Raw genomic sequence first — 19,215 nt, 5'->3', positions numbered from 1 at the left:
GTATCATATGAGTGTTTACATTTCTTTAAAAGAAGCAAAAAGCATCTTGAAACTATGTATTTTTGGTTTTTTGGCTTTTTCTTTTTTTACAAGCCAAGTCTTTGGATTTTGACTACCTTCACTTGGGTATATTCCTGGAGAGCATATTTACCGAGTTCCTTACCAAAACCAGATTGCTTATAACCACCAAAAGGCGTAGATTGGTCAAAGACATCAAAGCAATTGACCCAGACAGTACCAGCTTGCAACTCATTAGTGACAGTAATAGCAGTATCCAAATTGGAGGTATAAACACCGCCTGCCAAACCGTAATCTGAATCATTGGCCATTTCAATAGCTTCTTCAATGGTTTTAAAAGTAGCGATACACACCACTGGGCCAAAGATTTCCTCTTGCATCACACGCATGTTGTTCTTACAGTTGGTCAAAATAGTCGGCTCAATGAAATAACCCTTATCACCCCAGCGCTTACCGCCCAAAGCGACAGTAGCGCCTTCGTCTTGGCCAATCTTGATATAGTTGAGAATCTTTTCGAATTGAGCCTTGTTGATTTGAGGGCCTTGGAAGGTATCATCATTGAAAGGATCACCCAATACGATCTTTTTGGTTTCAGCAATAAATAATTCCAAGAATTTGTCATAGACTTCTTCTTGGACAAGAATACGGCTACCAGCATTACAACTTTGACCATGGTTGTTGAAAATACCACCATGAGCATGAACAGCAGCGTTGGCAAGATCAGCATCAGCGCAAACAATTTGAGCGGATTTGCCGCCGAGCTCGAGCTGGAGTTTCTTAAGATTGCTACCGGCACTACCTTCCATAATCTTACGACCAGTAAGGGTAGAGCCTGTGAAAGCCATTTTGCTAATGCCCTTGTGGCTACTGAGATAAGCACCCGTAGTAGCGCCATAGCCAGTGATAATGTTAACAACACCCTGGGTTTGTTGGAAGAAAATGTATATCTCTTTAGTCATCTACAAAGCCGGAATGGATACGACAAATTCTACTGTATACTTACAGCAGGGAAACCGGCTTCCTGGAAAAGTTCAGCAAGTTTGTATAAAGGCAAAGGTGTGATTTCCGAAGTCTTCATGACAACTGTTGGTTACAAGGATCAAATTTTATATTTAGCTCTTTTGGATTCTTTCCCAATGCATCTTCAACACTCCCCCTACTACTACTACTACTACTACTGCTCTACTATTACTTTACTATTCCACCTCCATGAGCTTTGTATACTTACTTGTGTTACCAGCTGCTAAAGCAGGTGCAAATTTCCAAACAGCCATCATTGTGGGATAGTTCCATGGAATAACAGCGCCCACGACACCGAGGGCTTCATGACGAGTATAGCACATCTTGTCAAAAGTGGTATCAATGGTTTTACCATGGATTTTATCAGCCCAACCAGCAAAATAGCGGAAACAAGCAATGGAGTCAGTAACATCAACATCACGAGCAATCCAAAAGGCTTTGCCATTATCCAAAGCATCCAAAGTAGCTATTTCTTCCTTATCTCGTTCCATAAGGTCTGCCAATTTGTGGATGAGACGGCCACGTTCTGCAGGAGCTAACTTGCGCCATGTGTCCTTATAAGCATTTTTGGCAGCTTGAACAGCGGCATCCACATCGGATTCATCAGCAGAGTGAACAGAGCAGATAACTTCTTCAGTGGCAGGATTAATGGTTTCAATTAAGGGACCATGACCAGGAACAAATTCATTATTGATAAAGAGATGTGTGTGAACTATACGATTGAAATTTTAAAAGAGAAAAAACCAAAAGTCAACAGTGATGGGATGATTGTATTGTTAGTGTATAGTCTGCATAATTTAAATTGCTGTCCACAACAGATATGTGTTGGTCTATTGCTCGGGTTACCTTTCACTTCTTGACCCTTTGAAGTCTTAACAGTTTGAATATCGCCTTGAGTCATTTGGATTGCTGTCGGGTTTTTTATTTGTGATTGAATGGAAAAGAAAAAAGTGCCCTTTTTGCCAAAGTAATTTGTTTGCACTTCTTTTATGTGAGAGAGATGGGTGATTAGCCATGAAAGGAACACTTCGGAGTTGCCTTGTTGTGTAATACTACCAAAATACAAAGATTATGTGAACACAAAAATTTGGATCAATTTTATTTGTCAACAATTATGTAGTTTCATCTTTAGAGTTGTATATTGCTTGCAGTGATGAGCTTTTATTATGAGCAATTGTAATAGGATACTTTTGAAATAATTTGGTGGGTGAGAATGATAATGGCCTGTTTCATACACGTAGCAAAAGCCAAAAGTAGTCAATCAAAATCTTTTTCTTGCTCGCATTACTGGTCTAAACCTCTTTGAATGAATTAGATGGGAACCGCGAAATCTTGTTAGTAATTCTAAGCGTCACACACTACCAATATTTATGCTGATTAAGCGGTCCGCGATAAATTGAGTTTTCTAACGTTGAATATCGATAGTATACAGACACGCTGATAAAATATAGCTCGTGTTCAAACATTTTTATCGATGTATCTGTCGTCTACAGCAACTTAGCATGCGATTTCCCCTCCCATTCTCGCCGTCAGTAATTTACTTTTTTAGGCGAAGGTGAGAAAATCTCAACGTGGCACAGCGAACTTCCAGCATTTATGAAAAAGCATACAATGGCCTTTTTATTGATTCAGGAAGCATATGTACAAATTTAAAAGTAGTTGGACGTTTCAACTCTCAACCAAACATCATGTTCTGAGTCTTGTAACGTTTATAACGCAGGGCTGAGTATATAGATAACTGATGGTGGGAACACTGTGAAGGGCTGGCCATTCTATTCGACATGGTTGTTTTGATGTCAACAATTCATTAAAAAGTTTTTCTCCACGGCATGGATGTCGTCTATCGTTTGATTATTAACTTGACTAAGCTTCTCTACTTTTTCCTTGTATTCCGTTGCTGTTCCTTTTGCTTCAGGCATTCTCTTAGTTAGTTCGTTCAAGGACTGTACAAATGCTCTAATGTCCGTTGCTGTATATTCCTTGTCTTCTTCTAGCTTTTCAGGAATGTTGACAGGGTTTTCATCTTTATTGAAAAGCTCTAAATAGAAAAGGACGTTTAAATGCTTAAAACTTATTCTATTGCTGATGTTGTACTGATTTCCCGCCATACCTCTGTGTCGCTGCAGATTAACTGATTCGGATTGTAGGAAAGTATCAATATTTAATGACCCATTTGTAACATCGAGAGTATTCAAAACATCAGCAACTGTATTATATTTAAGTGAAGCATCTGTCTTGACGCTTTTATGTTTGAAGAAATTCAACGACATTACCACAGTTGACAGAGAGGAAGAAGAAGTTACTTTGAGAAAAAGTAGTGCTGCCGTCGCCGCAATGTTTCGTGCAGAAAATACGAAGCTTTAAGAAAAATAATGAAGTGAAACTGTAAATAATTATGATTCAACCGATTAGTTTTATCGCATATCTTCAATTGAACAAAAAATTGCTACAGATTTTATGTTGCTAACAGTCGCTACTGACCATTTGCATCTGTTACTGTGATCGTTTGGCCATAACCATAGTCAAAATGTGTATACGACAATTCAAAATCCTGAAGTTTTCAACGAGCTTGATAGAACAGTACAGATTTTGTCGTGATATGAGAGCTTATAAACGCTCGGAATGAACCAGAAGGCGAACCTGAAATGGTTTATTTCGTTAAGTATCCGAATTGGCCTAATTATTTCAACATACTCTATTGCTAGCTGATGCAGAACTAGTCAATTCAATATTGCGTGGTAATTTCAAGATTTAGAGTAACGGTGTTCCAATATCAAACGATCGAGATGCCCACACTAAAACTGCTCGTCAAAATAAAAGAGACTTCCCTGTTTCCGCTGGAAAGTTGATTACATAATATTTCCCGAGTCTGCAGCTAGAAAATTTTCAGTTTCCTTATTACAGCTGTATACGCCCTTAGGGTGTACAGTAAGTCAGTTGGTCACCATGGTACATTCCAGGTTTGATCTTGTTGCAATGGTACTCCACGTACAGTTTTAAGTGGTGTTTGATTTTGCTTCGCTATCGGTGAGCGCTCCGTCTAAAAGGCTGTACTTCAACAGCTATAAGATATAAAGGTTGGCGGAAATGTTAGCGGACTGCCTGTATTCAAGAAAGATAACAGATCAGTGCGTGGTGCATGCCACAGGCACCTTGCATCTTGAGTACATTCCGGACCGATGGTTTTAAGATTTGCTTCTTTTTGTCCACTCACTGACATGTGCATCTATCTGCAATACAGAGAAGTAGGGTTGATAGAAGCTTTCTTTGGCCTTTAATTTCTTCCAAGAATATATTCGCTCAACTTTGTCTACAACCATTGTTAAGTCATTCTACCTATTCAGATTTTTTGCCCATTTGTATTATTGTAATTTATATAGCATTTTCATACTTCATTTGCAAGGTCTACGGTACGCTTAGTGCTTTTATTAAGGGTCTTATTGAAGGCTTCATTTTCAGCGACGGAACAGCCAAAGAACAATTGAAAGTCCTTTTGGCAAACAAAATTTTTTTTTTCTCCTGTACTTCCTTGTTTGAATCTTTCAATTATTCTTTCGACGTGTGGCAATAATTTTTAAGCATGCTTGACATTAACTTGCTTTTGGAAGATCGTGGCGGTAATCCCGAAGTTGTTAGGGAATCTCAAAGAAGACGTGGTGATCCCGTTGAAATTGTCGATGAGATTATCGCTGAATACAAGGATTGGACTACCAGTAAGTTAATCAAGACTTGGCAAATTCTCGTAGCTAGCGAAATTCTCAGTTGTAATTATTTTCGTCAATTCTTATAGTTCAATTCAATAGCGACCAAAAGAATAAGGAAATGAACCGTCTTCAAAAGGAGATTGGTCAAAAATATAAGGCTAAGGAAGATCCGTCTGATTTAGTCAATCAGAAGAATGCCCTTCAAAAGGAAAAGGAAGCACTTATCGCTCAAGCTAAGGAAAAAGAAACATCCTGGAAGAACAAGTTGAACCTCATCGGTAACATTGTTCACTCTTCAGTCCCCACTTCTATGGATGAGGTAAATTTTAATACATTCACAAAAGTACGATTTATTGTGAGTTATAATTAATGAAGGTGTCGATATATTTGGCCTATAACGTGCGAAGGACAATAATGAGGTTATTCGTACCTACAATCATAATAATGAAGAACCCGTCAAGAGAACTGATATTATGTCTCACCACGAAGTTCTTGCCCGTTTAGACGGTTATGACCAAGACCGTGGCGCTAAGATTGCTGGTCACCGTGCTTATTTCTTGACTAATGTTGGTGTAGATTTGAACTTAGCTTTGATCAATTACGGTCTCAACTTCCTTGCTAGATATGGATACAAGAAATTGCAAACTCCTTTCTTCATGAATAAGGATATGATGGCTAAGACTGCTCAATTGTCACAATTCGATGAGGAACTCTATAAGGTAATTGTGTGGATGGTAGCAGCTTTGTTAACTCCAAGCTATTAACTGTGAATAATCAATAGGTTACCGGTGATGGTGAAGATAAATACCTTATTGCCACTTCTGAACAACCTATCTCTGCTTTCCATTCTGGTGAATGGTTCGAAAAGCCTGCCGAGCAATTGCCCCTCAAATATGCCGGTTACTCTACCTGTTTCCGTAAGGAAGCTGGTGCCCACGGTAAGGATACCTGGGGTATCTTCCGTGTCCATCAATTTGAAAAAATTGAGCAATTTGTTTTGACCACTCCCGAAACCTCTTGGGATATGTTCAACGAAATGATCGAACATTCTGAAGAATTCTTTAAGAGTTTGGGCTTGTCTTATCGTATTGTCTCTATCGTCTCTGGCGCTTTAAATAATGCTGCTGCCAAGAAGTACGATCTGGAAGCCTGGTTCCCTTACCAAGGTGAATTCAAGGAACTCGTTTCTTGTTCCAACTGTACTGATTATCAATCTCGTAATTTGGAAATCCGTTGCGGTATGAAGAAGATGTCTGATCGCGAAAAGAAATATGTCCACTGCCTCAACTCCACACTCTGCGCTACTGAAAGAGCTATTTGTGCCTTACTAGAGACCTGGCAACGTGAGGATGGTTTGGAAGTTCCTCCACCTTTGGTCCCTTATATGGATGGTAAGACTTTTATCCCTTACACCAAGCCTAAGCCAGCCCCCAAGAAATAAAAATAGCGTTCATAGTAAGCAAAGCATATCCAACTATACAAAGCATTTGTTCCAAAATTTCTATTTGAAATATTGTAATTAAAGAATCGTTCTATGTCAAAATTTTTAAGTGCTCGAATTTTACTTTGTTTATTTTTGATGCGTTCAGAGATTCATGATTTCGAAAATTGGCTTCACTGTAAGATTGGGGGATGCGGTGGCTTGTTATAGCTGCTCGAATAAGTAGAGATAATAGCATTCTTTATTTTTGATATTGGCTTTAAAAGGGTTGTGTATGATATTTAAATAGATGAATATATGGTATGTAGTGTAGTGAATAATAGGGGGTTTTATACAATTAACGTTATGGTCATCAAAAAGCATAAAGTTGGCTCTGTTCTCAAGTTTCGATCTGTCTTTCTAAGCGATCTAGTCTATCTCGTAAAGTATTTAACATTGTATGATACTCTTGTGGTCCGATATCATTTTGTGAACGAACAATCGTAGGTGGCGTTTGAAGTTCTTTGTTGGTAACAGGGAAGTTAGTGCCATTTTCTCTTCCGTTTTCGGCAAAAGCGACCAATTCTTCTGCGATAGCTCTTTCCTCCTTAGTTGCGCTCGGTAACGGTGAAGGTAAGGAACCGGAACTTTGCTGATTTTCCGTTACGATTTTGGATGGTTTACATTGCTGAGCGCCATCTAGTCGCTTTTCGAGAGTTTCAATACGTTGCATCAAATTATCGATTGTCTTCTCTATTTGAGACATCATGTCCCATTGTGCTTCTTTAATTTGATTCCTCATTAAGCCCTCCAACGTAGTAGCTGAGGCTTGCAAGGTTTGCATTAAAGAGGATGAGCGTCGAATTTGATCATCAAGAGTATTTTTTAGTGTACGTGTTGTCTCAATTGTTTCAAATAGATGTTCAAATGGTTGAAGGTACTGCTGACGCTGCAATGCAGCAAATGAATTGGTAGTTGGTGTCTTTGGTGGCAAAGGTACATTAGCTGCTGTTACAGCAAGCTGAGGTTGTGTATCGTGGTTCTTACGTCTTTGCGCATGGTTGTAAGATGAGGAGTTACTCTGTTGAGGATGAGAATGATGACCATTGCCGCTTGCATATACTTTAGGAGAAGCAATATATTGTTGATACGCCATAGCCTCCCGACTAGTTGGATGGGCAGAATGAGGTGGTTGGTGCTGTGATGGTACGATAGGCGGAATTGCGAACTCATGCCGTCTGGGAGATGGATGGTGTGCGAAGGGTGGTGGTCGTGCTAATGTAGCTGTAGCAGGAACTGGCGCGAGATTGTGCGGATAAGATATAGTTGAAACCCCATTGGCTAAGAAGAGTTAAAGCATGATAATGAATTAATCTAACTTCTATGGCATCTTCAATCATACTGGATTAGTTCTTACCAAGTTGAGCTCTACCTTGATGTTGTTGATATTGTGATGGTAACGCTACATTACTGAAATGTGAGTTAATTGGTGCAGACCTCACACCAGCCAAATCTTCATTGTAAGACGGAGCAAATATAGTAAGGTTGCGCGCATTCTTCTGTTTAGAAGGCACTCTTTTTTTCCATGTTGGAGCTTCTAAGTGTTGTTTTTGTGGTTGCTGCTGTTGCTGCTGTTGCTGCTGTTGCTGCTGTTGCTGCTGTTGCTGCTGTTGTTGTTGAATTTCATGTTCTGGACTTGTAACAGAATGAGAAGAGACCTTACGTAGGTGGCCTGATATCGGTTGAGTGTTACTAGCACGATTGCTGGCTGTTAGTGAATGCGATCTTCGTTCCCTTTCATCGTTTGATGTTGAAGACGTAATCATTCCTTTAGCTAAAGGCGAGGAGGTCATTATACCAATTTTTTGGCGCTTGCTTACAGGATGTTCTACATCTAGCAAGCTATTTTTTGCGGTGAGTAATACATTCGACAATTAAATGCCTCGCCCGCCTGATCACTTAGTCAGTACCTGTTCCTTCTTAAATCGTTTGAGTTGAGCAAAACCTTATCTAATGCCATGGCGTTTTTTGTCTCTTCCCCGGGCTGGCTGATCAAAGGGGGCGGCGATGTTGGCTCAGCTTTGATCTCTTTTCCTTCCTCTCCTTCTACTATATCCTCTAAATTTTCCAATGGTAGTTGTACCGACTCCCAAATATGCTCTTCTTTCGGGGCTCTTTTAAATTTAGGGAATGTTTGGAGAATGGCATCGGCGAATCCAGCACTGTAGTCATTCGGTGAAAACTTACACAGATCGGCCAGGCGTTGACAGTTGTGCCTTTCCGCTAATTTTGTAAGAACCTGTGTATTGATGTAAGTGTCTTCATGGTCTTTATAGCAATTTCTATATGTGCCCTTCTCTAAAGACAACGGTGATAGGTTGAAAAGAAGTGCCATATCTGAGGTACGGTAAAATAGGGTATCTGTGTCTGGTAAACGAAATAGTATCAGTGGTTTATTGCTATCAGAATATCTTCCCAGCAGCTGACTCAGCACTCTCATTATAAGACGATAAAATATGGAGATAGTCGGAAGAGTAGAAAAGAAGGGAAGAATGGATGATGACAGGTTTTAAGGAGTGGACTCTATCAATTGAATACGACAGGTTTTGAAGGGGGGAAATTTCACACTTAATTACTTGCATTTAATGCCCGTTCAAATTTGCATTTTTTTATTTTGGACAAATTCAATTAGTTTCTATGTTACAATTGGATGCTGTATTTCAAACAGCGAACTGTTCTTACAATTCGTATCTCTTTAAGACCTCTTCTTCAATTTTATCGACAGGAGCATGTTTACCCGTCCAAATTTCAAATTGAGCAATACCTTGTGCAATAAGTATTTCAATGCCCTCAATGCATAACCATCCTTTACGTTCAGCTTGAAGAAGTAATTTCGTTCTGCGTGGTTTGTAGGCCATATCACAGATGATACCTTTGATGCCACCGTATAAATGTAATGGCAGTTCAATATTGGAATCCGCAGGGACAGTTGAAATAATAACTCCAGGCGCGAGCTTCTCATCTAATGAGTCAGCCACCTGTACGTTTATGATGCCTTTGAATGCCTTTTGAAGGTCATAAGCCTTAGAAATAGTTCTATTCCACAGATAAATTTTCTGGATACCAATCTGTTGCAGAGTATACAAAGCTGCACGAGCAGTTCCACCTGCACCAATGACTAGACCCTCCTCTGGAGGGTTGTTGATGTCTAGCATAAGAGCTTGAATGCAGCGTTTCATACCAATAAAGTCTGTATTTTCACCCAATAATCTACGTTTTTTCTCGCCGTTCACAGTCATTTCTCTGACATAGATTGTATTGACAGCACCAATCACTCTGGCATTATCGCTAACAGCATCTAAGTACTTCATAATGTTCACTTTATGTGGGATTGTAACAGAAGCACCACCGAAATTGGGATCTTTAAGAATTGCTTCCTCAGCATATTCAACCATATGGCATTCTAACAGCCCATATTGATGCGGAAGGCCCAACACTTGGAAACCTGTATTATGAAGCGTGGGTGACATGGAATGTTGAATGGGAGTGCCGATTAACCAGAAGGATTTAGCAGGCAAAAGACCAATCAGATGACGCGCTTTATTAATTTCAGCAAGAGAAAGCTGTCCAGGAGCAGCTTTCCGAGGTAAAGCAGGATGGGTGATAGGAGTCAAACAGTCATTAATAACACGCGATAGCTGTCCTGCGGCTCCCATGTTAATGGCGATAAGATCTTTGCCACTTTTTTTCGAAGCGCGGAATGTTTCTAGCAGCATATTGTCTTGGAAAGTCTGTGCGTTTCCCACCAACTTGATTATATCACCATACTTGTGACCTGTTTCGTACTTCAATTGTATACCCTTGCCGTCCCAAGGGGTATTATTTTGAACGTCATGCCAAGAAGATATGATAAGACTTTCACCCTTTTTAGCAATGAATGTCTCAATAGTTGAAGGATTCCAACACATTTCAACATCAACGTACTCACAGCCCCAACGCAAACCCCACTCGAGTAAATCGAACATGCCTTTTTCATCGTCATCAGGGAAAGCACCAGCTTGACCTTTGGAGCGAACAGTATAAATAACAGGAATAGACACAGTACGACGAAGCATAGCGAGTTGTTCACCAACATATTCGATATAATCCATGTCTTCCTTATCTTCAGGTTTTTGTAACAAATCAACGCGTAACTCAACTGCGTCAGCGCCTTCACACACTTCCTTGAGTATCCCAAGGGAAGAGCTGAGATCTTTGGAAGTCAACGAAACAAAGGTCGTGGGTGTGCCAGTGTGGCCAGAAGTGGTATCTACATGATTGGTTTGACGGCCAGTGATGAAGGTTAGGAATCGCTGTAAGTCCTTTTTGATGGCTAACCATTCAGTAGGAGAAACGTATCCATCGTCAAGCAAGTCATCAGCGTACGCAACGAATTCAAAATTACAGACTTCTTTGTACCATGAACGACGACGACGCCAGACAGTTAGCATATCTTCACCGAACATAGGGCGTGTTTGATCACGGTTTAAGTAACGCATAATTTGCTCAATATCACGCACCAAATGAAGGACCTTTCCGCCGAGCTTAGTATGATCCTTTAGGATTTCACGAGCCTCGGCAGTTTCAATAATACCGCCACCGCAAGCAATAACATAATTTCTTCCATATTTCGAATCTTTAGCTAGTAGCTGCTTCAAAGCTTCAGTTTCCTTTATACGAAATTGATCCCATCCCCAAGTGCTGATGAAGCTCGAGATGGTCGTGTTTAAGGTCTTTTCAAAATACTGATCAACATCAACAAAATCGAACCCCAATATCTCAGCGGCATATTGACCAAGAGTAGTTTTTCCAGCTCCTCTCATGCCAATGATAACCAAAGATTTTTCATTGTCCATCTTCTTCGTGACCATTGTTACATTACGTCCCAGGGATTTATCAGTATCGTTCAATTTTTTGCCTAAATCAATACCATTCAAACGAACACCTAGCTTAGATTGAAGGTCATCCCACCATGTAGGCCACGTTTTCTCAACGCACTTTTTATCCGTAATGATCGTTCCATGTGGTACAACTGTAGAGAGGACAGAGAAACTCATAGCTATGCGATGATCATCATAGGTGTGGACTCCATCCTTGGGCGGTCGCAGCTCTTTGATTGGTTTGCCATGGATTTGAATTCCATCAGGTAGCTCAGATGCTTGAACGCCGAATTTCGTGAGCTCATGAACCATAGCAGCAATTCGATTGCACTCTTTTACACGCTGATTAGCAATACCGGTAATACGTGTAATATTCTCATCTTTTGGATCTTCAGAAGAAGTAACCGCAGCAAGCACACTTGCAGTCAAGAAAGCATCAGTCATTGTCTCCATATCGATTTCAGCAAGCGGTCGTAATTGTCCAACTGGAGGGCCAGTAACTGTAGTGGAGGTTTCTGTTTGAACGACTGTACATCCCATAGGTTTGAGAACATTAACAGCAAAGGTAGCATCACCTTGAAGGGAGCTAGAGCCGATACTAGTAACTGTGCAAGTGGAACCAGTGATTGCAGCAATAGCAAGAGGATATGTGGCTGAGCTTGCATCAGACTCCACGAGATAGCGATCAGGGTTCTTGTAGATGCCCTTCTCAATTCTGTACGTATTATTTGGAAGGCGTTCGACTTTAGCACCGAAAGATTCCATCATAGCAATGGTCATATCGATATACGGCTGAGAGATTACTTGTCCACCTGTCAAAACAAGCTCGACAGGTTCGGATGCATATGGTGCACATAATAAAATTGAGGAAACATATTGGGATGAAATAGAAGCAGCTAGTTCAATTCGACCGCCATTAAAACCACCATTGGGAGTTACAGCGATAGGTAGAAAACCTTCTTTTTCAATAGATTTAATATTTGCACCATTTGTCGTCAATGCATCAAGAAGCGGAGCAATTGGTCTCTGCTTCATACGAGCATTACCGGTAAGTATCGCTGATTCTCGCTTGCAGCCATTGGCAGTGGGTATTAGAGTTAAAACAGACGTCAGAAATCGTGAGGCTGTACCAGCATTACCAACATAAATCTCTTTGTCTGGAACAGATAATCTGCCACCTCCTCCGTGAACAACGAGTGTTTCCCCATTATTTTCCCATTCGAAATCAGCAGCATTCAGACTCTTCAATGCTGCTAACATGAACTGGGTGTCATCTGAATGTAATAAATTACTAAGTCTAACAGTGCCCTCACCCAATGCAGCGATCAATAGTGCACGATTAGATATCGATTTAGAACCTGGAGTAGTCAAAGTGATTTCTTTCTTGGGGCCATTTGGTGATTCAGTCACGGGCAATACAAGCTGTGAAGGCGATAAAACCTTTCGGATATCAGCATCTGCTATAACGCTCGCGCGAGGTTCCAAAGTCTTCCCAATGGCAGAAAGCATAACAATACGCTTTTTGTCACCCTGATTCTTTTTATCAACCTTCATAACTTCCATAATGTCATCAACATGGCAGTATAATTCACCGATTCTATCCTTGACTCTTTTCTCGTCCATACTGATTGGTAAACCATAAGAAGCGAAGCAGCGAGCTAAGCGGCCAACAGCTACTTGATTTAAATAGCCAAGGTTACGGGCCAGTTCAGCCTCCTTCATACACCCGATAGAAACGCATTCACCATGTAGCATCAGGGGTGAGACTAATGCTTCAATTCCATGTCCAATAGAATGTCCAAAATTCAACAATCCTCGAAGGCCACCTTCTCTTTCGTCGTTCGTAACGACAAAAGCTTTGAAACGAGCCGAGGCCATGATGATGTCCATCAATAATATCTGCGATTCTGTACGAGTTTCTAGAGTTGCCCCTGAATAATATAATGATTATAGTGAGGTAAGTCCTTCAGCCCTCGCTAATACGCTTTTAATTGAGGTTCACCTTGATTTTCTGTGTTTGAACTATTACCCAAAACCGCTTCGCGAATGGCTTCAACGCCATTCTCGAGTTTGCAGAAATCATCTTCATTAGAAATAGCAGCAGTCTATATCAAGCCCAAAAAAGTAAAAATTAGCTTCAGAGCATATACTATACTCAGCTTCCTGTACATACCTTAATACATTCAGCCATACCATTCGAAAACTCGCGCTCTGGCAAAGTACGCAAAAAGTTGATATCGATAAAAATTCGCTTTGGCTGCCAAAAAGCACCAATTAGATTCTTGCCCGCAGGAACATCAATAGCGGTCTTTCCACCGATAGAGGAGTCAACCATAGCCAATAAAGTAGTAGGAATTTGAACTACGGCGGCACCTCGCATAAAAGTAGCTGCAATGAAACCTACTAGGTCACCTATAACACCACCACCGATGGCTAAAAAGCAAGTGTCTCTGGTCACTGCATTCGATAAAAGCCAATCCTCAATTTCTGCCTTGACTTTACGCGATTTGGTCATTTCCCCTGGCGGTAAGATACGAGTGAAAATACGTGGTGCCTTTTCGCCTTTAGCTGTATATAATTCGTCTATAAAATTGTTGAAAGCATTAACAAATTTGTCGAGGTAAAGTGGAGCAATATTGCTATCCGTAATAAGTATGTAATTGGAAGAAATAATATTGCTCAATACATCTCGAGCGATGTAGTTTGTCAAGTGAAACCCAACAATGATAGAGTCTTGTCCGAGTATTGAAATCTTGGCGACTTCAGAGTCGGGCTGCGTTGTCATTTTGCCAGTAAATGAGGCTAATGAGTATAAGAAAATGGAAAACAGAAAAAGGAATAAGCTTCTTTTGCGTGGTGGTTCAGTATCAGTTGGTGATTTTGACAGATGCTTAGTGCGGATCTGGAAATGAATACGCTTTGCAATAATGAGTCAAAAGTTTCTACCTGATAAATATTTTTGGCCAATGACCTGTTTCTATTATGCTTCTTTGGAAAAAAGGGACAGGAGCTAATAGGCATACAAGTTTGAAGCATATTACTTTATGGCTTTTTGTTTCTCCATGCTTATAAAGTAAGCAATTTATGCTTTTCATATTGTCGGTTCAATCAGGTTCTGTTCAAGCAGCTCAAAGAGCTTGCTTCTTTTTACGCTTATAGTTTAATGGGCTCAGATTGCACTTGACCACTCTGATTTTTTCACAAAATTCGACCTACTGATTTTAGCAAATGTCGTTAAAGCTCATTTTTAAAGTCTGATTGAGCAAGCTGACTTCTTCAAACGTATTTAGATGCGAGATACAGTTATCTCTTTAAATGGACATACTCGAACTTTTGGGAGCACTAGAATAAGAATAACATCAAAATTCTTCCTGCCTCCAGAGAGAATTTAGTTTTGGCTTCATAGTCAGAACTGATTGTTAAGCTATCAGTAAACAGCGCAAATACTTTGTACAGAAATTCAAGATGCAAATATACAGACAATAGCTGACTATTTAACTGGACTAACATTATAACGAAGATTAACCGTTTGCAGTGATTTCAAACAAGTTACAGGCAAACGCAATCGTTTAAATGTTCGAAGAAAGCAACTGAACATCAGTATCTCTCCCGAAAAAAAGCCTTTCTAATCATAGTTGAGGTTTTTTTTTAGCAGGAGCTTGTCAAACGTCTTGACTAAAAGTACAAAATCTGTCATCTCATGATATGCAAGTCTTAACAAATTCAGATATTGCATTATCACGGGATATTCCAAATTGCACTCTATCATATATGAGTTTGCAAAATTGGCAAATTATTACGTTTGCGGTGCTTTAGCGTGGAAAGTTGGTGTTAAAATAAGTAGTAAATGTTATATACGTGAATGTATATAACGGTAAATTGATATAATTTGAGAGCAAGTAAACAAAATATGTTTCTATCGAAAAGTGAATATAAGAAATTTAACTGGGTTGTTCTTATATTATGAATATACTAGCTATAAATGATTGATCGTGTAAAAATGTAGATTAATACTAAAAGTATCAATTTTAAAAATATAGGAACTAATGAAAACGAAGTAAACAAATCAAAATCCTGAAATATAAAATAAAACTTGAAATTAACAAAATTCCAATAATCAAAATAAAATGTTTATAGTAAAATATGAATGCCCAAAAGAACAGAGGGTTCCTAATATTACACGTTATGAATAGAATTTATACTAAAATTAATAAGTATATTGATGTGTGTAGTTATGTGAGTAACATTTAAAGTCCGTATTGAATGTTTGTCTTCAATAGTATACGTGATTTTATGCCGGACTGTCGGGTTAATCCGAGTCGAACTTATTGATTCGGAAAGCAAATTCTTATAATTTTTAACGCTCCACAAAAAATGATATGGATTATATCGTAAATGAGAATTTATAAAGCTCTGACCAACTTTATAGTACAAAATTATAGATGGAGAAAGGCCCTGTTCTATTTATTATACTTCATCTCATTAAATACCCCCAGATTAAGCTATTACTACACACTTCTACTCTCCGATTACTCTTAGATACACCCTCTTCGGTCCAGCGCTGCTTATAAAATCATGTGACCGGCTTTTCCTGAAATTTACTATGACAATCTACGTCAAGCATAACAAAATATGTGGAGAGATGGCCGAGTTGGTCTAAGGCGTCACGTTAAGGTCGTGATCTCTTCGGAGGCGTGGGTTCGAATCCCACTCTCTTCACTTTTCACATTTTGCTTGAAATGTGATTACGTAATCCGTTGTGTTTAGCAGTAAACTGAGGCGTGAGTCTTCCATTTTACGAACCTTATTTTACCAAGTATACAGCATCAAATTGTATAAGTCTCTCCTTAAGCTCACTAAAGACTATTTAAAACCCTTTATCGATTGTCTAATTCTAGCATATTGAATGCTTTTATACAAAATTTTCATTATACAAGACATCGTCTACCACTAAAAGTTTTAATACTTTAATCTTTTTCTCTAACTATTGTTGTTGAGATATCTTATTTTTCTAAAAGATATAGTTACTTAACCTCTTAGCTTGATATTACTAATCGAAAATGTTACAATATCGTAAGACAGTACGTTTGAAATACTTTATCTATTACTAAACTGACTATATTATTGATTGTCCACGTTTCTTAATATGGATTGATTGCTTTATCTCTATTTAAGTGTTTTACAAAACGAAACACCTATTCTCTGATCTTATTTCACCTCTCTATTTTATTTTCTTTTATTGTTTGCTTATCTATTTACGCGGATCGTTACCTTATATAGTAGTGCTCCTTACTTTTAACTGAATATCCCATGTAAATCATATTACTTCCAACTCTTCAGTCCCAAAAAAAAAAAGGGAAAAAAGAACCTACTCCATAAAAAAAGTCATAGATTTGTAAACATTGGTTCGCAGCAATGTTAATAAATATAGGCGTGTCCTCATGGCTGAAGTTCTCTGTATGCGACTGTTAGTGGTGCGCGTAGTCATGGTAGACTCCACAAAGTAAATGAGGCATAAAAGAAGGGTGGCGAAACCTACCTTAGCACATCTCAACTTCATCGTCACTCGATCACCACATGACGAGTGAACCGAAAACCAAACATGGTACCAGCTGGTCTACCATCGTCTCAAAAAGTCTTAAAACGAAAGTTCCGCCATCTCGAAGCCGTTATGACATTTCTGGAAAGAAGGAGTCTTATAGTGTTGAAACACTACTGGAGGAACCTGAAGTAGCAGAATATTTACGCTCGCAACGCGTCCAAGCTATTGTGCAGACCGCCATTCAACCTGATGCTGTTATCTTTTCAGTTCCCAGTAGACTTTTTGATCACCAGTCCGAAGCCTTTAGGCTGGTGAATGATCAAATTGGTCCGGTTGTGGGTAACTACTTTAATCCCGTTTCGCTGCGTGGAAACCGATCCCGCGGAGATTTGGTTTTCTACACTCGATTTCGAGATGCAGCACATACCAAGAAAGCGCTGGAGGAGGGCATTACTCATGGTGGAGTCCAATATAAGGCGGTACCATACAAGGACAAGACCGAGGCAAACGACTATTGCCGCGTAACTCTTAATCTGCCCGTCAGTGATGAGATTGATGTTGTTGTCAAGAAACTAACAGAGTCTATGTCCCATTACGGCCGAGTAATCCAGATCAAACAACGGATCAATCATGGATATTTTGAAGGTGATCTCTCCGTTCTCTTGGATCGTAGTCCTACTGCTCAGGTACCCAGATATCAAGAGCTACAACGTATGTTATATATGGAGGCTTGGGACATCGTCGTCCCTGCAAGTTTTAAGGGCGCCCAACCAATCTGCTACTACTGTCGGGAAGCAGGTCATATTAGAAAAGATTGCCCGGCTTTGCAGAAGATTATTTGTTTTCGATGTGGCGGTAAAGGACATACGCAGCGTAGATGTCGCGTCCCAGAACCACCAACACCAGTTCAGCAAAAAGAGCCTGAGTTCGAAGACGATTTAGCCGACTATGAAAAACTCACCGCTGGGGCGACGGTGTCAATGACGACTACTGGTGCCACCGTGATGAACGATACTGCTCACGATTTGAAGGATGATGCTGCTGCATTCAATGAGGATGAGGACATGAATGAACTAACGGAGGAAAATAATCAGGGTACGCAACTTTCTATCCTTTCTGCTTATGGAACCTACGCCTCAAAACATGCTCCGATCGAGTTGAGGTCCATTATGGATACAGATCAGCCATCGTCCACCACTGTTTCCTCTCATCCCTCAACGAGTAACATGCAGGACCACTCCGATTACATTCTACCCGATCAGAAAGGCAGCCAAAAGCCCCATGGCCCCAACTCTTCCATAAAGACGATAACGAATAAGCAACCTCCTGTAAGTAATACAGCATCCGCTCAGCCTGCCGCCCGTAAGGGTAATGAGTAAAAAACCAGTCCGTATAGCATCCTTAAATGCTCGTAGCATTTTCAAGGATGCTGATAAAAACACTCGTTGAGTGTTTTTATCATACCTCAAATCAACACCTCTCTCCTTCGATATATTATGTTTACAGGAAGTCTCCGCCTTCCACCTTCAAGCTCACTTAACTCAAGAACAATGTCACTACTTTCAATCTTACCTTTTTCCACAATGTTCTGTGCTATTTACAAAATATTGTGCTATTATTTGCTTAAACAAGAATTTTACACTTCAGGATGCTACCGTCTCTCTTGATGAACGGTGTATCCGTGCTTCGGTATACAACCAGGTACTTCAGCAAGTGGAATGCTCTATCACCAACATTTACGGCCCAGCCCAATACGAGAACCGATTGCCTTTTCTAGAACACTTTATGTCATCCCCTTTCGCGTCTACCGAGAATGCAGACCCACCTTCTATTTTATTGGGTGATCTCAATTTACGTCTACTGCAGCTTGTTGATAACTGTGACGACTCTCGTTTCGTCACTTGGCATCAATGGCTTGTTGAGCAATTTGACAATTGCTTTCCGGACAGTAAGCCTACTTTCCATCGTGGCTCCCATACATCTACCATCGACTACATCTTTTGCAGCAAGACTCACCAGCCTCGAATTTCCAATTGTCAGCAGACCTACCTGCCCGCTTCTTGGACAGACCACCAATTGTTACAGATTGATCTGCTTCCGGAACGGGACGATGTTGGCCCAGGTTTTTGGCGTTTCAACAGTTCGCTATTGAATAATGATACTTTCGTCGCTCTGTTGACAGATGTAGTCAACTCTTTCTTCGCTACCGTTAACTCGCTCGCTGAACAACCTGCCCAAACGACGTGGGAAAGCTTGAAACGCGCTTTGAAGGGTACCTGTGAAAGCTTCAGTCATGGCTTCAAGAAACACAGACGGACTAAAATACATCAACTACAGCAACAGCTTCAGCAATTGCTTGCTGATAGTACTGTTTCCCGCGACTCACAAAATGCCACCCGCCAACAGACATTGATACAACAGTTGAACGATACGTTGGTGAAGGAAGCAAAGGACGAAATGGAAAACGTGTTACTTCGATCCGCTACCAGGTGGCATGAGAAAGGAGAACGAAATACGAAGTATTTCTATCGGGTTATCAAGAAGCGACAAATGCAGCAGACTATTCATGCCTTACGATGCAGCGTCGATGGT

At 40.1% G+C, this 19,215-nt stretch overlaps 5 protein-coding genes and 1 non-coding gene across 6 annotated transcripts; 2 read left to right on the top strand and 4 right to left on the bottom strand.

The window, feature by feature from the left end:
* Positions 1–86: 86 nt before the first annotated feature.
* On the bottom strand, positions 87–1,939 carry BDF20DRAFT_910936 (aldehyde dehydrogenase domain-containing protein; the record flags this gene model as incomplete). The annotated part of the gene is made up of 4 exons (XM_053083763.1): positions 87–938; positions 1,022–1,101; positions 1,247–1,750; positions 1,885–1,939. The coding sequence occupies 4 exons, from the start codon at positions 1,937–1,939 to the stop codon at positions 87–89; spliced, it is 1,491 nt and encodes a 496-aa protein (XP_052939824.1).
* Positions 1,940–2,834: 895 nt separating this feature from the next.
* On the bottom strand, positions 2,835–3,308 carry BDF20DRAFT_910935 (uncharacterized protein; the record flags this gene model as incomplete). Its single annotated transcript, XM_053083762.1, has 2 exons — positions 2,835–3,076; positions 3,149–3,308. 2 exons carry the CDS (start codon positions 3,306–3,308, stop codon positions 2,835–2,837), a joined length of 402 nt encoding a protein of 133 aa, XP_052939823.1.
* Positions 3,309–4,618: 1,310 nt separating this feature from the next.
* BDF20DRAFT_910934 (seryl-tRNA synthetase) lies at positions 4,619–6,183 on the top strand (the record flags this gene model as incomplete). The annotated part of the gene is made up of 4 exons (XM_053083761.1): positions 4,619–4,751; positions 4,829–5,061; positions 5,150–5,461; positions 5,524–6,183. 4 exons carry the CDS (start codon positions 4,619–4,621, stop codon positions 6,181–6,183), a joined length of 1,338 nt encoding a protein of 445 aa, XP_052939822.1.
* A 221-nt stretch (positions 6,184–6,404) lies between these two features.
* BDF20DRAFT_333069 (uncharacterized protein) lies at positions 6,405–8,781 on the bottom strand. The gene is made up of 3 exons (XM_053075221.1): positions 8,133–8,781; positions 7,580–8,064; positions 6,405–7,503 (listed from the first exon to the last, which is right to left on the bottom strand). The coding sequence occupies exons 1-3, from the start codon at positions 8,660–8,662 to the stop codon at positions 6,563–6,565; spliced, it is 1,956 nt and encodes a 651-aa protein (XP_052939821.1). The 5' UTR covers positions 8,663–8,781; the 3' UTR covers positions 6,405–6,562.
* A 119-nt stretch (positions 8,782–8,900) lies between these two features.
* On the bottom strand, positions 8,901–13,866 carry BDF20DRAFT_815668 (uncharacterized protein; the record flags this gene model as incomplete). The annotated part of the gene is made up of 4 exons (XM_053077102.1): positions 8,901–11,456; positions 11,568–13,012; positions 13,084–13,186; positions 13,255–13,866. The coding sequence occupies 4 exons, from the start codon at positions 13,864–13,866 to the stop codon at positions 8,901–8,903; spliced, it is 4,716 nt and encodes a 1,571-aa protein (XP_052939820.1).
* A 1,851-nt stretch (positions 13,867–15,717) lies between these two features.
* Positions 15,718–15,800, top strand: BDF20DRAFT_t31. Its single transcript has one exon. It is a non-coding gene; the product is annotated as a tRNA-Leu (tRNA).
* The last annotated feature ends 3,415 nt before the right edge of the window (positions 15,801–19,215 follow it).

Source organism: Mycotypha africana (genome assembly GCF_025528875.1).
Source record: "Mycotypha africana strain NRRL 2978 chromosome Unknown BDF20scaffold_2, whole genome shotgun sequence".
In the NCBI taxonomy this organism is placed as follows: Eukaryota; Fungi; Mucoromycota; class Mucoromycetes; order Mucorales; family Mycotyphaceae; genus Mycotypha; species Mycotypha africana.
This window is presented reverse-complemented; position numbering and strand designations above follow the sequence as displayed.

What these genes read in the sequence shown, in the direction of transcription:
- BDF20DRAFT_333069 (XM_053075221.1), bottom strand. Translation starts at nt 8,662, where the DNA reads ATGAGAGTGCTGAGTCAGCTGCTGGGAAGATATTCTGATAGCAATAAA. An exon ending in AACGATTTAAGAAGGAACAG is followed by an intron (nt 8,065 to 8,132) that starts GTACTGACTAAG and finishes CGCAAAAAATAG; the next exon opens with CTTGCTAGATGTAGAACATC. An exon ending in TCAAGGTAGAGCTCAACTTG is followed by an intron (nt 7,504 to 7,579) that starts GTAAGAACTAAT and finishes AACTCTTCTTAG; the next exon opens with CCAATGGGGTTTCAACTATA.